At 43.5% G+C, this 21,931-nt stretch overlaps 2 protein-coding genes across 6 annotated transcripts; both read right to left on the reverse strand.

Moving 5' to 3' along the window:
- Window positions 1–354: 354 nt before the first annotated feature.
- On the reverse strand, window positions 355–7,768 carry qng1 (Q-nucleotide N-glycosylase 1). The gene is made up of 5 exons (XM_024001825.2): window positions 7,679–7,768; window positions 6,432–6,773; window positions 5,487–5,743; window positions 713–908; window positions 355–640 (listed from the first exon to the last, which is right to left on the reverse strand). Exons 2-5 carry the CDS (start codon window positions 6,766–6,768, stop codon window positions 411–413), a joined length of 1,020 nt encoding a protein of 339 aa, XP_023857593.1. The 5' UTR covers window positions 6,769–6,773; window positions 7,679–7,768; the 3' UTR covers window positions 355–410.
- A 4,562-nt stretch (window positions 7,769–12,330) lies between these two features.
- On the reverse strand, window positions 12,331–21,793 carry LOC111974190 (heterogeneous nuclear ribonucleoprotein K). 5 transcript variants are annotated; one of them, XM_024001831.2, is made up of 17 exons: window positions 21,702–21,793; window positions 20,507–20,574; window positions 20,243–20,396; window positions 19,779–19,876; window positions 19,445–19,501; window positions 18,428–18,471; window positions 17,048–17,120; window positions 16,767–16,880; window positions 16,441–16,569; window positions 15,980–16,320; window positions 15,742–15,795; window positions 15,408–15,450; window positions 14,736–14,751; window positions 14,285–14,317; window positions 14,079–14,146; window positions 13,517–13,686; window positions 12,331–12,759 (listed from the first exon to the last, which is right to left on the reverse strand). In XM_024001831.2, the coding sequence occupies exons 3-17, from the start codon at window positions 20,301–20,303 to the stop codon at window positions 12,729–12,731; spliced, it is 1,332 nt and encodes a 443-aa protein (XP_023857599.1). In that variant the 5' UTR covers window positions 20,304–20,396; window positions 20,507–20,574; window positions 21,702–21,793; the 3' UTR covers window positions 12,331–12,728. The 5 variants fall into 5 exon arrangements, with proteins under 5 accessions (XP_023857599.1, XP_023857597.1, XP_023857596.1 ...); XM_024001829.2 differs by having other exon boundaries at window positions 12,331–12,925; XM_024001828.2 differs by having other exon boundaries at window positions 15,408–15,453.
- Between the last annotated feature and the right edge of the window lie 138 nt (window positions 21,794–21,931).

Genomic DNA, 21,931 nt, shown 5'->3' on the forward strand with positions numbered 1-21,931 from the left:
AGATAGATGGGGGGCAATCAGTTCACATATGGTGTCCAGAGCACAGCTGGGGGCAGAGGGTGGTCTATAGCAGGCAGCAATGGTGAGAGACTTGTTTTTAGAGAGGTGGATTTTTAAAAGTAGAAGTTCAAACTGATTGGGTAAAGACCTGGATAGTAGGACAGAACTCTGCAGGCTATCTTTGCAGTAGATTGCAACACCGCCCCCTTTGGCCGTTCTATCTCGTCTGAAAATGTTGTAGTTAGGGATGGAGATTTCAGAATTTTTGGTGGTCTTCCTAAGCCTATGATCATCCTCAGCTAGAGATCCAAAGCCAAAGTTCTTTGCATAAAGTTAAACAATAAGGACCGGACATCATTTTTAATTTAAATTTTTTTGAATCACAAAAATAGTTTCTCTGTGTAGGCCTGTCAATAATATATGCAGCGTGTGTGGTGTATGGGAATGTGGGCCATCTCTTTATGGTGCTGTTTGGCATAAGGCCAGAGATAAAAGTCGATGATGGCAGAGTTGATATTGCAGCTTTGGTCATCTCGCTCTTCAACCAGACTCCACAGGTGTGCCTTGATCTTCTCCACACACCAGATAGAGCAGCCACGAATCTCCACCTCTCTCCTGTCGCCTGAGCTGAGCAACTCACCTGAGAGAGAGAAGAGGGTCAAAGGAGGTTCCAACACACACACGCACAGCATAGAGGGGAGAAAAGACTAACCGTTCCTCAATGTCTCCATCAGGGTGTCTGAGTAGCGTAGTGCCCCCAGGTGGACCAGGGCCTGTGGTACTCTGTAGTCAGCAAACATGGTGAGGAAGTCCAGGTTTGGCATGTCCCCCTCTACCCTGGCTTCCATGATGCCCCAAAAATCTGCCACCAGAATCTGAGCTCGCTTGTAGAGTGAAATCCTCTTTCCCTGAGGTAGACACACAGACAATTCAGTTGACAAGACACGTTCACACAGAGACTGCTTTCACCATGAACATATCAACCATAGACATGCATATAGTGCATTCTGAAAGTTTTTACTCCCCTTGACTTTTCCACATTTTGCTACGTTACAGCCTTATTCTAAAATGTATTAAATAATTGTTTTCCTCATTAATCTACACAAAATACCCCAAAATGACAAAGCAAAAACAGGTTTAGACATTTTTGAACATTACAGCGCTGTTTACCGGGGTAGAGGTAGCCAGGTGGAAAGCATGGCCAGGCGTAGAGAAATGCTTATTGAAATTCTCAATTATAGTGGATTTATCGGTGGTAACAGTGTTTCCTAGCCTCAGAGCAATGGGCAGCTGGGAGGAGGTGCTCTTATTCTCCATGAACTTTACAGTGTCCCAGAACTTTGAGTTTGTACTACAGGATGCAAATTTCTGTTTGAAAAAGCTAGCCTTAGCTTTCCTAACTGCCTGTGTATATTGGTTCCTAACTTCCCTGAAAAGTTGCATATCACGGGGGCTATTCGATGCTAATGCAGAACGCCATAGGATGTTTTTGTGCTGGTCAAGGGCAGACAGGTCTGAAGTGAAACAAGGACTATATCTATTCCTAGTTCTACATTTTTTGAATGGGGCATGCTTATTTAAGATGGTGAGGAAGGCACTTTTAAAGAATAACCAGGCATCCTCTATTGACGGGATGAGGTCAATGTCATTCCAGGATACCCCGGCCAGGTCGATTAGAAAGGCCTGCTCGCAGAAGTGTTTTAGGGAGCGTTTGACAGTGATGAGGGGTGGTCGTTTGATCGCAGACCCATTACGGATGCAGGCAATGAGGCAGTGATCGCTGAGATCTTGATTGAAAACAGCAGAGGTGTATTTGGAGGGCGAGTTAGTTAGGATATCTATGAGGGTGCCCGTGTTTACAGATTTGGGGTTGTACCTGGTAGGTTCATTGATCATTTGTGTGAGATTGAGGGCATCAAGCTTAGATTGTAGGATGGCCGGGGTGTTAAGCATGTCCCAGTTTAGGTCACCTAGTAGCACGAGCTCAGAAGATAGATGGGGGGCAATCAATTCACATATGGTGTCGAAGGCACAGCTGGGGGCAGAGGGTGGTCTATAGCAAGCGGCAACAGTGAGAGACTTGTTTCTGGAAAGGTGAATTTTTAGAAGTAGAAGCTCGAGTGGGTTTTTTACATGTATGTAGACGATGTGGAATCACTTGCTATTTCTTAGTTCCGCTACAACGAGGACTCATAGTTGGAGCTCAATTACCCATAGACTGTATATACATTATATACATTATATACAATTACCTCAAGAGAGCTGAAGTAGGGTCTGCACTTTTATTTTTGGCCAGGAGGGGGAGCTCTGAGAGTACACTTTGCCTTTAGTTTAGTCAAACGTAGAATGTCTTTATGCCACTGTACAGTCGTGGCCAAAAGTTTTGAGAATGACACAAATATTAATTTTCAAAGTTTGCTGCTTCAGTGTCTTTAGATATTTTTGTCAGATGTTACCATGGAATACTTAAGTATAATTACAAGCATTTCATAAGTGTCAAAGGCTTTTATTGACAATTACATTAAGTTGATGCAAAGAGTCAATATTTGCAGTGTTAACCCTTCTTTTTCAAGACCTCTGCAATCCGCCCTGGCATGCTGTCAATTAACTTCTGGGCCACATCCTGACTGATGGCAGCCCATTCTTGCATAATCAATGCTTGGAGTTTGTCAGAATTTGTGGGGTTTTGTTTGTCCACCCGCCTCTTGAGGATTGACCACAAGTTCTCAATGGGATTAAGGTCTGGGGAGTTTCCTGGCCATGGACCCAAAATATCACTGTTTTTTTCCCCGAGCCACACTTAGTTATCACTTTTGCCTTCTGGCAAAGTGCTCCATCATGCTGGAAAAGGCATTGTTCGTCACCAAGCTCTTCCTGGATGGTTGGGAGAAGTTGCTCTCCGAGGATGTGTTGGTACCATTCTTTATTCATGGCTGTGTTCTTAGGCAAAATTGTGAGTGAGCCCACTCCCTTGGCTGAGAAGCAACCCCACACATGAATGGTCTCATGATGCTTTACTGTTTGCATGACACAGGACTGATGGTAGCGCTCGCTCACCTTGTCTTCTCCGGACAAGTTTTTTTCAGGATGCCCCAAACAATCGGAAAGGGGATTCATCAGAGAAGATGACTTTACCCCAGTCCAATCCCTGTACCCTTTGCAGAATATCAGTCTGTCCCTGATGTTTTTCCTGGAGAGAAGTGGCTTCTTTGCTGCCCTTCTTGACACCAGGCCATCCTCAAAGTCTTTGCCTCACTGTGCATGCAGATGCACTCACACCTGCCTGCTGCCATTCCTGAGCAAGCTCTGTACTGGTGGTGCCCCGATTTCGCAGCTGAATCAACTTTAGGAGACGATCCTGTCGCTTGCTGGACTTTCTTGGGCGCCCTGAAGCCTTCTTCACAACAATTGAGCCGCTCTCCTTGAAGTTCTTGTTGATCCGATAAATGGTTGATTTAGGTGCAATCTTACTGGCAGCAATATCCTTGCCTGTGAAGCCCTTTTTGTGCAAAGCAATGATGACGGCACGTGTTTCCTTGCAGATAACCATGGTTGACAGAGGAAGAACAATGATTCCAAGCACCACCCTCCTTTTGAAGCTTCCAGTCTGTTATTCAAACTCAATCAGCATAACAGAGTGATCTCCAGCCTTGTCAACACTCACACCTGTGTTAACGAGAGAATCACTGACATGTCAGCTGGTCCTTTTGTGGCAGGGCTGAAATGCAGTGGGAATGTTTTGGGGGGATTCAGTTCATTTGCATGTCAAAGAGGGACTTTGAAATTAATTTCAATTCATCTGATCACTCTTCATAACATTCTGGAGTATATGCAAATTGCCATCATGCAAACTGAGGCAGCAAACTTTGAAAATTCATATTTGTGTCATTCTCAAAACTTTTGGCCATGATTGTATAATCAAAAGTATGGTAATGAATGTATAGCATAGATAACATACTGTATTGTGTGTAACTGAAACACATTTTTAACCCTTGCTTCCACATGGCACCATTTCCGCATTAATCTTAGGCACATTTGTGCTCCTACTCTCTACACAAGGTGAATTTGGAATGAGTGGGTCATCCCATTAACTGGGACAGCTTAATCCTGATGCGTTTATTTCTTGGGTATTAAGCCCTTGCAGAGAAACCACAAGATCAAAATCACATCACTTTATTCGTGTGACATCAGAGGGAAGCAGTGCAAGCTGCAAACAGGAAGCTCACCCCGCAAAGCACAAGTTAAGATCAGTGACATAACAGAAAAGAGTTAAGGTTATAAAACTGTCAAATAATGCACTGAGCCAAATGATGGTGTAAATGTGTATACTATGTACTGGTGCATCAAAATACATTAAAAAGTTACCAATATTATGTTTCAATTTTGTAATTCAGCGATTTTTTTGTTGTTGTTGTCCCGCTTTACCAACCATAGCTTGCTAACGTAGGACATCATGGAGTAGCTAAAGTGGGACAGTCGTATAGCCTTCTCCAATGGAGGAAAGAGATCCAGTAGGGACGCCCTGTACTTAGGTTAGGCGGGGCTCTGGTTATTGTAGTACTATATACTGTTAATTATTTATTGTAGTACTCTTGTTAGCACTGTTATTTGGGTGAATTCAGAAAAAGTGGGAGACTTTTTATAACCTCTTCAGACATCTAACATATTAGCCCAACACATGATATATTTCTAAAATCTTCAGATGTTTCCTTATCACACAAAATGTAATTGTCATTGGGGTACAATTAGGACTATAATAAATGGTGTCCCTGTTTAACCTACTATCCCAGTCCACCAAATGCAAACAAAAAATATGGTTTTGACTCAGTGTACACAAATGTGTGTGTCATGCCTCCTGTGAATATGATATAAAAATCCCTACCTTCAGGCTATGCCCAAACCCTACACCCCAACCCGCCACCTCAGGCAACTTGGCCCTGCTACACCTACGGGAGGCCAGCTCCCGCTCAGCCCAGTCCAAGCTCTTCTCTGTCCTGGCACCCCAATGGTGGAACCAGCTTCCCCCTGAAGCTAGGTCAGCAGAGTCCCTGCCCATCATCCAAAAACATCTGAATCTCTACCTCTTCAAACCGAGTATCTAAAATAATCCTCCTCACCGAGTGCTGTTTTTTTAAAGAAACAGAACTTACACTTGACACCCCCCCCCCCCCCCCAGCTCTGACATCTACTGACAGCTATGTTGAGGAAAATGTTTACTTTCTATGCCTGTGAAATGTGGTTGTCCCACCTAGCTTTCTTAAGTTGCTCTAAATGCACTACCTGCAAGTTGCTCTGGATAAGAATGTCTGCTAAATGACAAATGTAAAATAAAAGAAGTGTAAGATTAGGAAACATCTCGAGTATTTCAGAAATTTATCATGGGCTAATATGTTGGATAGGTTACAGAAGACAGAAATTCAAAAAGTGTCCCACTTATTCCGAATTCACCCTACGTTATGTTGAAGAGGTTGTGTTTTGTGTATGACCTTGTATGTGGCCTCGTCCCTGTATGAGGGCAGGTTGTCTACAATGAGCTCCACCATCTTCTGCGCATCTCTACCGGCAGGGCTTATGAAGCTCCGGAAGCTCCCGCCGTGCTGCAGGAGCACACGTCCCCCCTCTGTGAGGACCTGGTGACGCTCCTCAAGCATGGGCATGGGCGTGTTGTTATCAGAGCGCAAGACACGGCCCAGCTCCTCAACACTCATCTGGGAGAAGTAGGACGGTTCTGTGATGGGAATACCTATAGAGGGCATGGCATCTTGATTAGCTGCGTTCAGATGGACAATAGGTCATTGGAAATGTTATTGAAAATGTGTTAAGACTGAACGGTAATTTTTAGAACAGGCAAGAGTGTAATTTACTTCAAAGGTTTTATCATGCATGCATTCTGCAAACGAAAACAGTGTACAAGCAAACAGCACAGAGCAGTGTGTGTATGAGAAGACAGGCAGCCCGAGACAGAACAGATATAGGGCTGTAGCGCTCACCCTCTTCTAGGCTTGGGCGATCTACCGTTTACCGGGGGTATTTCGAAATACCGATATTTTCAATACCGTTTCATTTATTGTTTTTCGGGAGTGTTGGGGGCATCCCCGCCTCACAGGGGCTGAGGGATTCTGTGCTACGCCACTGCTTATAGCTATAGGTTAAGTATAACTATAAGAAATCTAAGATGTGTTAAATAAATTATATCCAGCTCAGGGCTCCAGCTATGCATTTGGTTTGCTAACTTGCAAGCTAAGTGGCTAGATGTCAAGATCAAGCTTCTTGGTTACAGGAGATACATTCAATCCCCTCCTGGATCAAGATCCTTGTTGCCTAAATTTTTTGTGTGTAAAAAAACATTTTATAACGCCCCTTGTGTGCACTTCCGGTAATACCATATGGTACAGAAACGGTATGAAAATCTGGATATCGCCCCTTCCTACCGTCTTCCATTGCTCTGGTGATGGCAGCACAGAGGGTCATGTAACCGTAGTAGGTGGTCCCACGGTACGTCACCTCACACTGCTGGTCCTCCCGTTCGGGCCAGAAGGAGAAGTTCATTGTGTCGACTACAAACACCCAGTTCAGGGCATGATCAGAGTTTGGGGAGGGGGCCAAGGGGTTGGCCTTCTTCCACCCACTGGCTGTGAGCTCCTCGCTCTTACGCAGGGCATAGAGCATCTCCGCTACCCTCCGCACGCCCTCCTCCTCCACAAACACATCCTGACTGTGTTCCACCACAAACCGGCCAGACTCACGGGGGGGCAGTGGGGCCTCCATCAGCACTGCAAATACAAAGGCCAGTCACATCATCTTCGATGTTCAATGTTACACTTCTCACACCCTCTCTCTACATACACTTTTTTTTAAAATAGGTACACCGTACCACGACAAATTAAAACGTTCTCAAATAAAACTGAACAGAGACTGGGACATACCACCAGCATTGCATACATGGTAGTCTACTGTTCAAAACCACCTTCACTCTGCTATGTTTGTAAAAAGAAAAGGGCTTTATAAAATACATTGGATTGATTGATGTTGAGTCACGCTCGCGCTTCCCTCTTTTTATGGGAAAAACAAATGTTCATCTTTAATGGAAAAACCACAACCCTGAATGACTCGCGTTTGTCAACGAGTTCAAAATATGTGAATGTATCCACTGGTATTAGGACTATACAACTGGTAATACCACCTTTCCATTTGGTTATGAAGGCAGCATGAGTCCACTGTGACAGGACATCGAGTAAACTGTCATAACTAGACTTCACGCAAGTAATGCTGCGTTCAAATCAACTGGGATCTTGAAAGAAAACGAGCTAAGACTGGGAAAAATAGATTTGAACGGTCATCCAACTCGGGATCTCGGGACGCTTTTTTGAGCTCCGACCTGAAGATCACTGACGTAAAGATTTGACCTCGTATTTTTCCGAGTTCCCAGTTGCTTTGAACGCGGCAAAATTACCCTGCATGTGAAATGCATCGTTACCGTCCATTCTACATGATGAGTTTCTACGTTCTATGTTGACTACATAGGCTACATTGTAACATTACACCTGTACTTTATATCGAATGTAATATTACTAGATTGATAAATTAAACATTATCAGTTCAAAGTTCAAGGAAATCAACCGTTGTCCACGACGATTATTTTTTAAACATGACCAATAGTGTAGTTAGTTGGCCTTACCTTGACTTTAGGACTTGGCTAAAGTAACCGCACAGACAGAACAAAAAAAATAGGCGTGGAGCGATAGTAGAGCTATATCCGGTGTCTGTCATTCATTGAACAAATCAAAGTGGCTCATTTGCCTACGTCAAAGCAACATCAACCAATTATATTAGAGCCTATGTCAGACGAATGCGGAAAAATAAAGAGGTAGCTTGTAACGATTTCCTCAGATCCGGTATCTTTGTTTCCAAGGACTTTACAGTCCCAAGGATATGCTGTTTCAGTTTGTTGTTCCTAGTTTTTTCATTTATTCATTAGTTTAGTAATTTTTTCGTTATTTTATCAGTAAAGTGAAACAAAATGGAGCTGTTTAGTTTGGATTCCCATGCTATTTGGCACCATATATCTACTATTGCACCACCACTACACTAAAACCAGCTATATGTAAAAAAATAAATACAAATGTCACATGATGAAACCCTTTGCTGCTATAGGCTACGACTCTACAACAGTGAAATGAGCATGAACATACATTTGAAAGACTGTCTAAATAAGGTCTAGACGAGTGTGGTGACCATGATAATTTTGTTCCTGGACCTCCACTACATTACAATTTTTAAATAAAACCGTGCACGTAGCCTAATAATAATTGATAACATTTTTTATGACAACGTCCCACCCTGCAGCATCCTATTTAAACTGAGTTCCCAAACTGAGTCGGCAGGTTCGGTCAAACAAGTGGCATAAACTTTATTTTCATAGGACAAGTCAGTTTCTCAAGCTACAGCAGGGCAAGGGTCAGGCGCAGGGGGACATCATCACATTAAGAAAATCATTAAGCATGATGGATTCTGGAGTATATGTAAAGTCTAACACTAGGAGATACCGTACATACACCAAACATTGTAAAATGGTATTTGACCACTTGTGCAGGACAGTCCCGCGTTTTGCCTTTGTCCTGGCACTTTAAAACAGCAACTTCAAACACCACTAGTTAAAATAAAAGGCTGATTTGTCCAATATTTCAGTTAGACATTCCAACCCGTCTCTTGCAGTCATGCGTTAATGAATATAAACTCAGCAAAAAAAGAAAACGTCCCTTTTTCAGGACCCTGTCTTTCAAAGATCATTTGTAAAAATCCAAATAACTTCACAGATCTTCATTGTAAAAGGTTTAAACACTGTTTCCCATGCTTGTTCAATGAACCATAAACAATTAATGAACATGCACCTGTGGAACGGTCGTTAAGACACTAACAGCTTACAGACGGTAGGCAATTAAGATCACAGTTATGAAAACTTAGGACACTAAAGAGGCCTTTCTACTGACTCTGAAAAACACCAAAAGAAAGATGCCGAGGGTCCCTGCTCATCTGCGTGAACATGCCTTAGTCATGCTGCAAGGACGCATGAGGACTGCAGATGTGGCCAGGGCAATACATTGCAATGTCCGTACTGTGAGATGCCTAAGACAGCACTACAGGGAGACAGGACGTACAGCTGATCGTCCTCGCAGTGGCAGACCACGTGTAACAACACCTGCACAGGATCGGTACATCCGAACATCACATCTGCGGAACAGGTACAGGATGGCAACAACAACTGCCCGAGTTACACCAGGAACGCACAATCCCTCCATCAGTGCTCAGACTGTCCGCAATAAGCTGAGAGGCTGGACGGAGGACTTGTTGGCCTGTTGTAAGGCAGGTCCTCACCAGACATCACCGGCAACAATGTCGCCTATGAGCACAAACCCACTACCGTTGGAACAGACAGGACTGGCAAAAAGTCACGGTTTTGTCTCACGGTCGGATTCGCGTTTATCGTCGAAGGAATGAGTGTTACACCGAGGCCTGTAATCTGGAGCAAGATCGATTTGGAGGTGGAGGGTCCGTCATGGTCTGGGGCGGTGTCACAGCATCATCGGACTGAGCTTGTTGTCATTGCAGGCAATCTCGACACTGTGTTACAGGGAAGACATCCTCCTCCCTCATGTGGTACCCTTCCTGCAGGCTCATCCTGACAATGACACCAGCCATACTGCTCATTCTGTGCATGATTTCCTGCAAGACAGGAAAGTCAGTGTTCTGCCATGGCCAGCGAAGAACCCGGATCTCAATCCCATTGAGCATGTCTGGGACCTGTTGGATCGGAGGGTGAGGGCTAGGGCCATTGCCCCCAGAAATGTCCGGGGACTTGCAGGTGCCTTGGTGGAAGAGTGGGGTAACATCTCACAGAAATAACTGGCAAATCTGGTGAGGAGGAGATGCACTGCAGTACTTAATCCAGATACTGACTTTTGATTTTGACCCTCCCTTTGTTCAGGGACACATTATTCAATTTATGCTAGTCGCATGTCTGTGGAACTTGTTCAGTTTGTGTCTCAGATGTTGAATCTTATGTTCATACAAATATTTACACATGTTAAGTTTGCTGAAAATAAACACAGTTGACAGTGAGAGGACGTTTCTTTTTTTGCTGAGTTTATGTATAGTACCAGTCAAAAGTTTGGACGCACCTACTCATTCCAGGGTTTTTATAAATGGTTACTATTTTCTACATTGTAGAATAATAGTGAAGACATAACTATGAAATTACACATGGAATCATGTAGTAACCAAGTGTTAAACAAATCAAAATACATTTTATATTTGAGATTCAAAACAGCCACCCAATGCCTTGACATCTTTGCACACCCTTGGCATTCTCTCAACCAGCTTCATGAGGTAGTCACCTGAAATGCATTTCAATTAACAGGTGTGCCTTGTTAAAAGTTCATTTGTGGAATTTCTTTCCTTAATGCGTTTGAGCCAATCAGTTGTGTTGTGACAAGGTAGGGATGGTATACATAAGATAGCCCTATTTGGTAAAAGACCAAGTCTTATCCTGCAGAGGATAAGTTCATTAGAGTTACCAGAAATTGCAGCCCAAATAAATGCTTCAGAGTTCAAGTATCAGACATCTCAACATCAACTGTTCAGAGGAGACCGCATGAAATCAGGCCTTCATGGTCTAATTGCTGCAAAGAAACCACTACCAAAGGACACCAATAAGAAGAAGAGACTTGCTTGGGCCAAGAAACACAAGCAATGGACATTAGACCGGTGGAAATCTGTCCTTTGGTCTGATGAGTCCAAATGTGATATTTTTGGTTCCAACCGCTGTCGCTTTGTAAAACACAGAGTAGGTGAACGGATGACTTCCGTGTGTGTGGTCCCCAACTGTGAAGCACGGAGGTGGTGGTGTGCTTTGCTGGTGACACCGTCTGTGATTTATATAGAATTCAAAGCACACAACCAGCATGGCTACCCCAGCATTCTGCAGCGATACACCATCCCATCTGGTTTGCGCTTAGTGAGACTATCATTGGTTTTTCAACAGGACAATGACTGAACACACCTCCAGGCTGTGTAAGGGCTATTTGACCAAGGAGCGTGATGGAGTGCTGCATCAGATGACCTGGGCTCCACAATCACCCGACCTCAACCCAATTGAGATGGTTTGGGATGAGTTGGACCAGAGTGAAGGAAAAGCAGCCAACAAGTGCACAGCATATGTGGGAACCCTTTCAAGACTGTTGGAAAAGCATTCCAGGTGAAGCTGGTTGTGAAAGTGTGCAACGCTGTCATCAAGGCTAAGGGTGACTACTTAAAACTGTGTTAAAACATGTGGTCAATCAGAATGAGTTCTTCCCCACAGAAGGGCTTTATCACAGACCGAAATACCCCCACAGACGATCCCGGATGTGAAGTAGCCAGATGTTGAGGTCCTGGGCTGCCGTGGTTACACGTGGTTTGCGCCTGCGAGGCCGGTCGGATGTACTGCCCTATTCTCTAAATCAACGTTGGAGGCGGCTTATGGTAGAGAAATTAACATTCAATTCTCTGGCAACAGCTCTCTTGGACATTCCTGCAGTCCACATGCCAATTGCACACTACCTCATCACTTGAGACATCTGTGATATTGTGTTGCGTGACAAAACTGCACATTTTAGAGTGGCCTTTTATTCTCCCTAGTACATGGTGCACACGTGTAATGATCATGCTGTTTAATATGCCACACCTGTCAGGTGGATGTATTATCTTGACAAAGGAGAAATGCTCATTAACAGGGATGTAAACAAATGTGAACAACATTTGAGAGAAAAACGCTTTTTGTGTGGAGGGAAAGTGTCTTGTCTTTTATTTCAGCTAATGAAACATGGGACCAACATTTTACATGTTGCATTTATATATTTGTTCAGTGTAGTTAACACCATCTGCTCTAATTTGCACACAAAAGTAATTGAAGAATATCTAAATGCATATTCCCATGAAACTGATATCAAATGACTGGCATGCAGATGCAGTTTGGAAATTTTGTGAAGAATTATAATTCACGATTGACGCTGATAGCCTATTGAAATTAAAGATGCCTAACTTGGTGTTTGAGGGTATTAAAAATAATATAATTTTCTTGAGACAATGTGTGTGAGCATAGGCAGACATTGCAATTTGAGGATGTATTTTATGAATATTCTATAGCCTACCTCTGTCGGTACAAACTTTGACGGGAAAAAAAGTTTAGACAGGAAATGTAATGAATAATAAGGATACTTGTGTATTTATAATCCCCCACCCCACATGCATCCTGAAAATACATTTAATTAACTGAAAAACATAACCAAGAAGTTCAATTTCCTACATTTATTTTTTTTAAATCATAAAATGTTCCTTACCACAACAAAAAAGAAAGCTTACATTCTGCACGTTGCACTGAGTGATAGTAAGGGGGTGGGTGAGAAACTCCAACACAGAGAGAACACACACACAGGACAGGCTTACTCTACTGACAAACACACCATAGAAATCAACCCATCCAAAAAATAGATAATGTTCACTAGTCTGTCAGGAGACTCCAAATATTTAGACAAATGTGTTTTAAAAATACAGATACAAGAGATGGAGTAGAGAACTACACTCTAAAAATGCAGAACGTCTACATTAAGCACAGGAATGTTGCCCTTTAAAAAAAAATATTAAAAAATGCCCACAAACCAGGGGATTTGCTTCAATCTGAGTCTCCTTGTTTAGAGGAACTGACCAGAGGACTGCTTCACACTGAAATATAAAGAGTAAAAAGAAAAAATAAGAGAATTCACAGGAGTCAATTAAGATAGATAGGAGGGGTTGGGGTGGGAGAGGGGGACGAGAGTCAGACAGAGCACAGGATGTGGGCGTAGTCTGAGGCAAGGGTTAGTCCTGGTGTCCGAGCAGGTGCAGTGCGCTGAGGGAAGAGGAGGGAGGGAGGCAGGGTTAGTCACCATGGCTACGATGCAGCGTTAGCATATTAGCATCTGCGCAATGAGACAGGCTGAGGGTTGCTGGGGAGACAGAAGAGGAGGAGCCTGTGCCGTTTGGCAGACTGTGATTTGTTGTCGATTCATCTAACTAAAAACAACAAAATCACTAGTCTTCCACACAGCAACAGGCAGGGAAGAGGTCCACTCCCTGCTTCACACTGAAACGGCTCTTAAGTCATAAAAATCACAATTCACCAATCATATTCTTCAAAAACCAGACATTACCAATGAAAATATTGATCTCCAGTTTCATATCAATATAATAATAGTTATACAAGAATTCTGTACAATCAGTTTAATACACAGACATTTCCCAAGGGGAAGCTCAAACTACCTGCACATTGCATGAGAGGAAAGTGGTTAGTCACCATCAGCAGACAGAGAAATAAAATAAAAGGGTATAAAAATATGTACATCTATAGACATATTTTGAGATCAAAAAGTGGGTTAAAAACAGGGAGTGTTTAGAAAGGCAGACATGATCTCTATTCACTCAGAGGGCATCCAGAACTTGCCTATTCTGCAATAGGTACTGAGCGTTTTGGATCTGGTCCTGCGTGCCACTGATGGTGATGATGCGGTCTTCTGAACCCTCCAGTGGTTCGTCGATCTTAATGGAGGCGCCAGACTCATGCCGGATCTGCTTGATCCTCTGGCCTCCCTTACCGATGATGGAGCCGGCCAGCTGGAGAGAACAACTCCACAGTCAACAGAACGTGATGCACAAGAAAAGTGTGAAAATATGTGTGTGAGAGAATGTGGGTGTTGTGTTGCATTAGGGTTTCATAGGCCATGGTGGGTGAGACAGACCGAGTCATTACTCTGTATGTCATTTGTCAAACTCATTCCACGGGGGTCCGAGAGTCTGCAGGCGTTCGCTCCGCCCTTGTACTTGACTGATGAGTTAAAGTCACTAATTAGTAAGGAACTCCCCTCACTTGGTTGTCTAAGGCTTAATTTAAAGGAAAAAACAAAAACCCGAAGACACTAGGCCCTCCATGGAATGAGTTTGACACCCCTGCTGTATGTGAACAGAGTATGTGAGGTAAAGAGTCATCCCTCTGGTTATACACTCACATCTTTGGGGATCGTCACTTGTGTGGTGATGACTGGCCCTCCCATATCATTATAGGAACCGCGTCCACCTAACACAGACAAGTAGAGATCAGAGAAAAAGCTTGAGTAAGTGCAGAGGTTCTATTAACAGAACCGGAACATATTTAATGATACCATGAGCTAACAACATTGAACAGCAGGCTGCCGAGACGCGTTTCTATACTCACCAGACTGATAGGAGTTCCAGGACGAGCTGTTATCTGTTTGAAAGGAGAGAGACCGAGAAAATAGATCTACACTTGGGGAAATTGGCCTTACAGGTTGAAGTTTATTAGAAAATATGCTTAAATCTACACATCCACAGCAGACTGGTACCATAAACAAATAAGTATTTACCAACCTGATACACAGAGTAGACCAACACATTTTAAAGACGATATCCCATAAAACATAGCTGAAGTAAACTGATAGTAGACTAGAAGCCCTGATGTAAAACAACATGCTCAAGACTTGAGTCAGTGTAATAGTAGCCTTATAGAGTAGACCAGTTGAAATCAGGTTCTAGAACATACACTGGAGAACCACTAGCCTTTGATGTGCCACTGGAGACAGCAATGACAAACAGAACTCAGACTGGCCTTCTAGACAGAACCCCATAGGAAGAACAGAACAACTCACCATATCCACCCCCACCCTGCAGAAAGACAGAAAAGAGAGGGGGAGCAAGGTTAAACCCACATCACAGATTTCCTTCTGATCTGTTGTATACACATGGATGCATGCAATCCCGGCCTTGCATGGTCAGGATCAAGTTGCCCAGCTTGTCCAAAAGCCCCTATTTGATACTGTAGAACCCTCCCCCTGCTTGCAACTCTAATCAGCCACTCACTCCACAGCTTTCACCTGCTATTCAGAGGCTCCTCAGTCACCAGGGCAACAAGCGATTCAAATAATCAGTTGCCGAGCAACCGGAGGCAGTTTCTGCTAGCTTTCAAAGAGAGCCCACTCATCTGACAAAGCATTATTAACACCTAGCAACCACAGCATAGTCCGACCCCCCCACGATTGAGTAGATGGTAGTGGTTATGGTGGTATGGGTAATTATAACTGGGGGTAAGTTACCCATTACCTGTGTTTATGTATGGTTTACTGTGGTAAACTCATGTTTATTACATTTCATGTTAGTGGTAAATGTATTGCTGGGATTTATTGTGTGGTTAGCTGTGGTCATTATCAGGCAATTGCAATCATTGTCTAGGAAAGACCTACAACCCTTTCAGTCTATGATGATGCTTACAGCCAATAAATGCCAAGAGGACTGCTGCATGCATTTAGTCATGTGTCACTAACCATGTTATCACCATAGCGATCTCCTGGTCTCCCTCGCCTGTCACTGCTGAGAGAAAATGCAAGTCTGACTTGAGGAAAATATTGACAAGTCAGAGAGTGCTTTTCAGCAGATCTCTGATCCAAGTCAAACACAGACAGAGAAAAACACAGCATTCACACAAAAGTAAGAGGTGATGACAGACTGATGGCAGAGCTGAGACACTGATGAGACCAGTAAATCAGAGGACCAGTCTCAGGCAAGACTGGCTGCCTGAGCACAGTGCTGACTGGCTGCCTGACCACAGTGCTGACTGGCTGACTCCAAACCAGGGGATTCTGCAGGAGAAGTACTTACTTTTGTCTGTCATCTGCACTGCCCCGATAGGAATCATAGGAGTAATGGTCATCTCTGTAAACAACGTGGAAATGGAACACACACATGAGCCCACACACACACTATGAATGAAATACATACTTAAATGGGATCATATATCTGCTGAACCTTTAAGAGCAAACCGATGTAGACAAAGCAAAATGGATTGCAAGAGATTTAGAGAAAGAGATGGCAATGGGCGATGGTGTAGCTCTCTTACCCTCCTCTATGTGGTGGGGCCAGCGGCAGGTTGCGGCCACGGCTCCCTCCCCTTCCCCCTCTCCCTGGGTGGGGTGGCGGGGGTCCACGGCGGGGGCTCATCTCCTCATAGTCCCTGCGGGCGGGGGGCATGGGCCCACCTCGACCACCTCGCCCAGAGGGCATCCGGTCAAACCCCCCGCCACCACGTCCGCCTCGCATGTGGAAGCCCCCCATGGGGCGCCGTCCACCACCACCAGCACCCCCCCCGCGCTCCTCAAACATCACGGTGAAGCCACCGTAGTCATATGTCTCGTCGTAGAAGTTAGGGTCGTAGGGCTGGGTGCGCCCTTTTATGGGAGCCTGAGGGGGACAGGATCACCCAATTTCTACAGTTGACTGGCTGTGGTTTTTACACTGGTATGTTAAGCAGCTCAGTCAATGGTTCGATAAGAGAACCAACAGTTTGATCAGAACACCAACCTCAGCGATGAGATCCAGCATGATCTTGATGCACTCGACGACACGCTCAGACTTGCCGCTGACCAGAACCACGCGGTCTGTGGACTGGGGACAGCACTCCTGGAACAGCTTGATGTTGGTCTGGGTGTTCTGCAATGGTCAAAGTAAACACTGGTCAAATAAGACAAAGCAATGCCATTGGTCTGAGAAGAACCCACAGAAAAACATGGAATCGGGGTCACCTGCAGTAAGCTCAAAGGAAAATGTGCATTCTTATGGGACAGGTTTATCTCCCGTTTTTTTAGCTACTGAACATGACCCAGGTGAGAAGTTCGGTGTAACTGTACCTCTCGCAGCTCTTTGATCTTGGCTCCCTTCACGCCAATGATGCTGCCTGCCAGGCTCTGGTGGATCAGCAGCCTCAGCTCACAGTCAAAGTCCATCCCATTGTACTGTTGGTACTAAGGAGGATTGGGGGCAATCAGAGAAAAGGACTTTAGCATCACCATATTCAGATCGGTGCATTTGATATTTATATGTTATCAACAAACTCAATGTCTAGCTGTACCATAGGACTATCATTGAAAATGGTAGGCAGCCATTAGGCTCATCTCCAACCCAGGCTCACCTCCTCCAGAGTAGGGATGATCTTGAGCAGGATGTCTCCAACGGTCTCGATTTCCGCACCGATGCTCAGAATTCTTTAGAGACACCAATCACAGTGCAGGACATTCCCAGGAGGACCAATCAAATGGTGACGAGGGGCATAGAAGAAACAAACAGTATTTCAAAGCCGAGGTCAACTCTCCCTCAGCAAAACCTCCAACCATACCGTCTAATAACGAATTAAAAACCCATTCCCTCCCACCCCCGCTGTGGGGGGTTAACCAGGTAGCACTCCCATTGAAATAGATTTACTAGAATGAGCATTCCCATTCAAGTCAATGTTCTGTGAAGAGTGTACCAACGGCCATATCTAGTATTTATATTTCCATGTGCACCCTCCAAAATCACAACCGAGGAATAGAAATGGACAGACCAAAACCCATTGATATCTATATAACGTAGCAGCAGATACCCATACATAGACAAATAAAGACTGAAAAAAAGTAACTCCCTTCAAAGTGTCTGACAAAGAAGAGGAACCAAAAAAATAAACAGGTAAAAGGAACCCAAAGAAAGCAAGTGTGTTTTAGTGACCGCTGGAAGAGGGAGGGGGAGGAAAGGTTGGTGGGTGGTTTGCACCGATGGGGCCTGCTGCCAGCGCACTAAAGGAACTGTACTGTGGCTCAACATGGGGGGGGAAAAAAGAAAAGAACAAAAGGTCAATAAAAAAACAACAACATGACAGTAGTAGCCGAAGCCAAAAAAAAAAAAAAAAACTATGGAACAGTTTAAAGTTAACTTAAAGATGGGTGAGAGTTGGCAGGGCAACAGAGAGTTATGCTCCCCACTATTGGACAGAAGGATGTTGAGGGAAGGCAAGGGCATGGGCCACAGCCATGAGGTGACAAATAAGTTCATGTTCAACAGTTTCAACAATGGCAAAGATAATATGAAGAGTAAAGACAAGAAAAAGACATACAACACTTGAACACTAGCTGCTCTATGGCAGAACATTCTTTACAGTAATTACAGTGGTCAAACCGCCCACAAAAATCAAAGAGGGAACAAGAGGATATGGGGGGAATGTGAGAAACTAAAACAGACCAGCACACCGATTCTGAGAAGGAGGGAGGTGAGGAACGTGGAAGGGAAAGATACTGTCACTGAAATAAAATATAGAATGTTGAAATACGGTCATTAGAACAGAGGCAGGTTTAAAGTATTTGTTGAAACCCTCACTAAAAACAGAGGCTTATAATGCTGTCACTGAACAAATGGAGGAAAGTTTACATGTTTGTCACAGGAACAGAGGCAGATTTTGATATTGTCACTAGAACAGAGGCAGGTTTGTTTGTTTATTTCCTGTAGTCAGGTAGTGAGAGGGAGGAGCTTAGGGACATACCGCTCAGGCCCACTGCTGTCTGGGACTGACACACTGGCATTGAACTGCAAGGGCCGTGGGCGTGGCATGGGCAGGGGCCATTCGAGCACACAGATGTCAATCAAGTAAGGCGCCCATTTAGGGAGGGGCACGATTATGGGCAGGGCCAACCAGGGTGTCAGGTGGGCGGGCGCAGGAGGGGCGATCCAGAACATGGGCAACAGAGGAAGTGGGCAAAAATAAACAAAAATAAAAAACAGGAGAGGGAAGAGGGAGGGGGAAGAGGAATACATTTTAATACAGGCTAATATTCTTCATTGTGATTTCATTCTCTGAGATTTTTTTGTTTTAAGAGTGCAGAAGTGGAGATAGAAAAGGAGAAGACAAAGGTATTGAGGTAGAGAGAAAGACCGGTAGAATGAACGAGAAGAAAAGGAGGGGGAGATGTAGAGAGGAAGGTGAGAGAGCGATAGTGGTAGAGGAGAGGAGAGGGAGAAGAGTGGAGAGTAGAGAAAGAGAGAGGTAATGACATTAAATTAGTTGAGAATTGGCCAGGTTGTTTATATACAAGACATTTCCTATAGAATGATGAATTGGCTTTGGGTGCTATAACAGCTCTACCCTAAAATACACTGGGCCCACTCAAGTATTAATGAGTCTTAGCGGTGCTGATGCCTGGTAGTAACATCACTATTCATTAAACAAAAAAAGGCCAGCTGTTTCATATCGATTTGCGGGCGCCATTTGATTACAATGACATTACACTTTGGAGGGAATATACCATAACCGGTGTAAATCAAGTCTCAATACACAAATCCCTGCATTAATCGTTACCCCAAAACAGCATAGCTTTACTTCCCCAACCACAGTTAACAGGCCCATTTTCTTAAGGCCAAACTACCAAATGTAAAATGCCGCAACTTTCACATATAAAGTATTAAAATCATACATTCCCAAAGTACATCCCAGTATAAGGGGGTGGGTACTGTTAATATAACCCGCGCTTACCCCAATAAGAAAAGGTGTAAATGTACTCACGTCTGTGCGCAGGGATTTTATGTTTTTACCACCCTTCCCAATCACGGCTCCTGCATTCTGAAGCAAAAATAGAATAGTCAGATGATATCAAACTTATTGTGATACACCATAAAAATTTAAAAAACTCAAGACATCTGCAAACTACATAATTGAAAACGGATCTTGACGCCATTAAATCGGACAATGAACCACAGGGGGTAGAAAAATGTAAACGTTAAACTCCCAGATCTGGTCAAACAAAGGTTCAATAGAAGATTGGGGAGGAAAGAAGACAGGCTACATTGCAGGAAATGCCATGAGGAGATTGTGAATGAGGAACAGAAAGCGGACTGACTTTGCTCTGCAGGAGTATGCGGAGCTCCACCATGTCCTCTGTGTTTCTGGAGCGCTTATAGGACTGCTCCTCATCAGCGTCCTCCGCAGGACGCTTACCTGAGAAGGAAAAATACTGAGTTTAATTTCCCACATACACAGGTTCTCTAGTTCTGCATTCAATTGATGTAAAAACAATACACACATAATACTAATTTCCCACTCATTGTACTTGCATGTTAAAACTGTATAGATTTAATAGACATGGTTTCTTCACTACACACATCTGCTCTGAACTTTTTTTGGCAGCTACAATTTAGGAACTGAAATGCTTATATTTTAGACCATTGATAAATAAGTAATGAATACAGGAGAGGACATAGACGGTGCACCATACATATTACATTATTTAGAATAACTATACTGTTCATATTCATTTGATATACTAGTAACATATAATTAATACATGGAGGGATTATAACTCACCGTTGGTTTCTGTGTTGCTGAATGAGGTATCTTCTTCTTGTTGTTCAATTTCTGTCTCCATTGTCAGTTAACACCGGGCAGGGTAGGCCAGGCACCTCGGTCCTGGGAGCAGGTAAGAGTGGGGAGAAAGGAGAGGGCTCCTCGGTCTGACTGGCTGTGGAGGGACATGGTCGATGTAACTTGATGAGTGTGAGATTTTGAGTTTTCAGAACTGACGAAACAGTCAGTATGGCAGATGAGACTAGCCTGGTAACCAACACTTACCGCTATTTATTGCGAGAAGATGGGCGTGTTATGGGCGGAACGTAACAAGTCTCAGAGCCGCTGCTAACCTATTGAGAAAAAGCTTAGGTTGATTAACGTTAGCTAGTGCCATAAAAAACCGTGCCCAAGAATAATCTTACATGACACTGATACGATTACAAAACTGTAATAAATGCGGATTAAGGTTGGGTAATGACACATTTCATAAAATAAAACAGCAGATGTGATGGAGGTGTAGCATCTGGAACAGCATTGATTCAAATGAATGCGTGAGTTGAGCTCTTTACAATTCTGGAAATAAAAATGTAACCTTTAAAAAAATGTACCATATTTAACTAGACACGTCAGTTAAGAACAAATTCTTATTTACAATTACGGCCTACACAGAGGAGAACAGATGACAATTTACGTTAGTTAACTGATCATACTGATGTGGAATTAATTGATACACATGAACATTTAATTTATGTATCTAACTTCAATCGCATGAATGAAGTTTCAATGCCGTTGCATTTGACAATATATTCGACCTGGCACAATGTCGAAACCTGAGTCTGGACAACTGAGAATGTCAATGCAGAGGGCTCGTCTCAGAACCATCTCGCACCGAGAATTATCTTAGCTACACTGGACACGTTTAGCTAACTACCGTAAAAGTATGCGTTTCATCGGGAATTCCGTTTAGATTAATGATGTGCGCATAACGTTTGAAAACCCAATAATGTGGGTAGCTCTCTAGGCTAGACGAGAAAATGTGCACGCTAGCTAGGTGAGTAAGAACAAACTAGCATCCATCTTGGGAAGCCAGTAAGTGCATTCAGTTGGCTAGCTAACGTTAGCTTCTGTTGTTTAACTAGCTAGCCGTTGGGCTGCTAATATTATGTAGGTAGCTAGTTTATTAGTTATGGGCATGAAAAAACAATGTATAACTTTTAATAAACCTATGACATCCATATCTACAATTGACGTTTAATATTCTAAATGTAGCCGTGTAAACTAGCTAGCTATGATAAACAGCTAACTAACGTTACACCGGATACAATAATTAGCTAACATTTGCTAGCTAGCCATGCATGGCTGGCATTACTTTGGTTATGTAGTTACGCAAATGATTTTGCTCATACCATCGCATTAACATGTAATCAAATGTAATGTATTTGTTACAGAGCTAAATAGAAATGTGTGTAAAACAGACCTGCGCTACACCTTGTATTGCTACTCGTTTTCGACCCTTCTCACCCTGACGAAGAACGCAAGCACAAAAATGGCTCTGAAAAAGTGCACTAAAGAAAGACGTAGCCGCTTCGATTGAATTGTAAATAAAGAGCAAGCATTGGACAGCTCGTATGCCATTCACAGGATGGAGGCGTGTCTCAAACAATGTTGTCGCTTATTCTTCCGTGGTCCTTGCTGTAAGGGATCCTT

This window comes from Salvelinus sp. IW2-2015, linkage group LG15 (genome assembly GCF_002910315.2).
Source record: "Salvelinus sp. IW2-2015 linkage group LG15, ASM291031v2, whole genome shotgun sequence".
Classification (NCBI taxonomy): domain Eukaryota; kingdom Metazoa; phylum Chordata; class Actinopteri; order Salmoniformes; family Salmonidae; genus Salvelinus; species Salvelinus sp. IW2-2015.

Coding starts and splice junctions, on each gene's coding strand:
- qng1 (XM_024001825.2), bottom strand. CDS start 6,768: ATGGAGGCCCCACTGCCCCCCCGTGAGTCTGGCCGGTTTGTGGTGGAA. Junction 5,744..6,431: donor CACCAGAGCAATGGAAGACG/GTAGGAAGGGGC, acceptor TGCCCTCTATAG/GTATTCCCATCACAGAACCG. Junction 909..5,486: donor GGGACGAGGCCACATACAAG/GTCATACACAAA, acceptor TGTCTACCTCAG/GGAAAGAGGATTTCACTCTA.
- LOC111974190 (XM_024001828.2), bottom strand. CDS start 20,303: ATGGAGACAGAAATTGAACAACAAGAAGAAGATACCTCATTCAGCAAC. Junction 17,121..18,427: donor GACAGCAGTGGGCCTGAGCG/GTATGTCCCTAA, acceptor GTGTCTCTAAAG/AATTCTGAGCATCGGTGCGG. Junction 16,321..16,440: donor TGCTGGATCTCATCGCTGAG/GTTGGTGTTCTG, acceptor TGTCCCCCTCAG/GCTCCCATAAAAGGGCGCAC.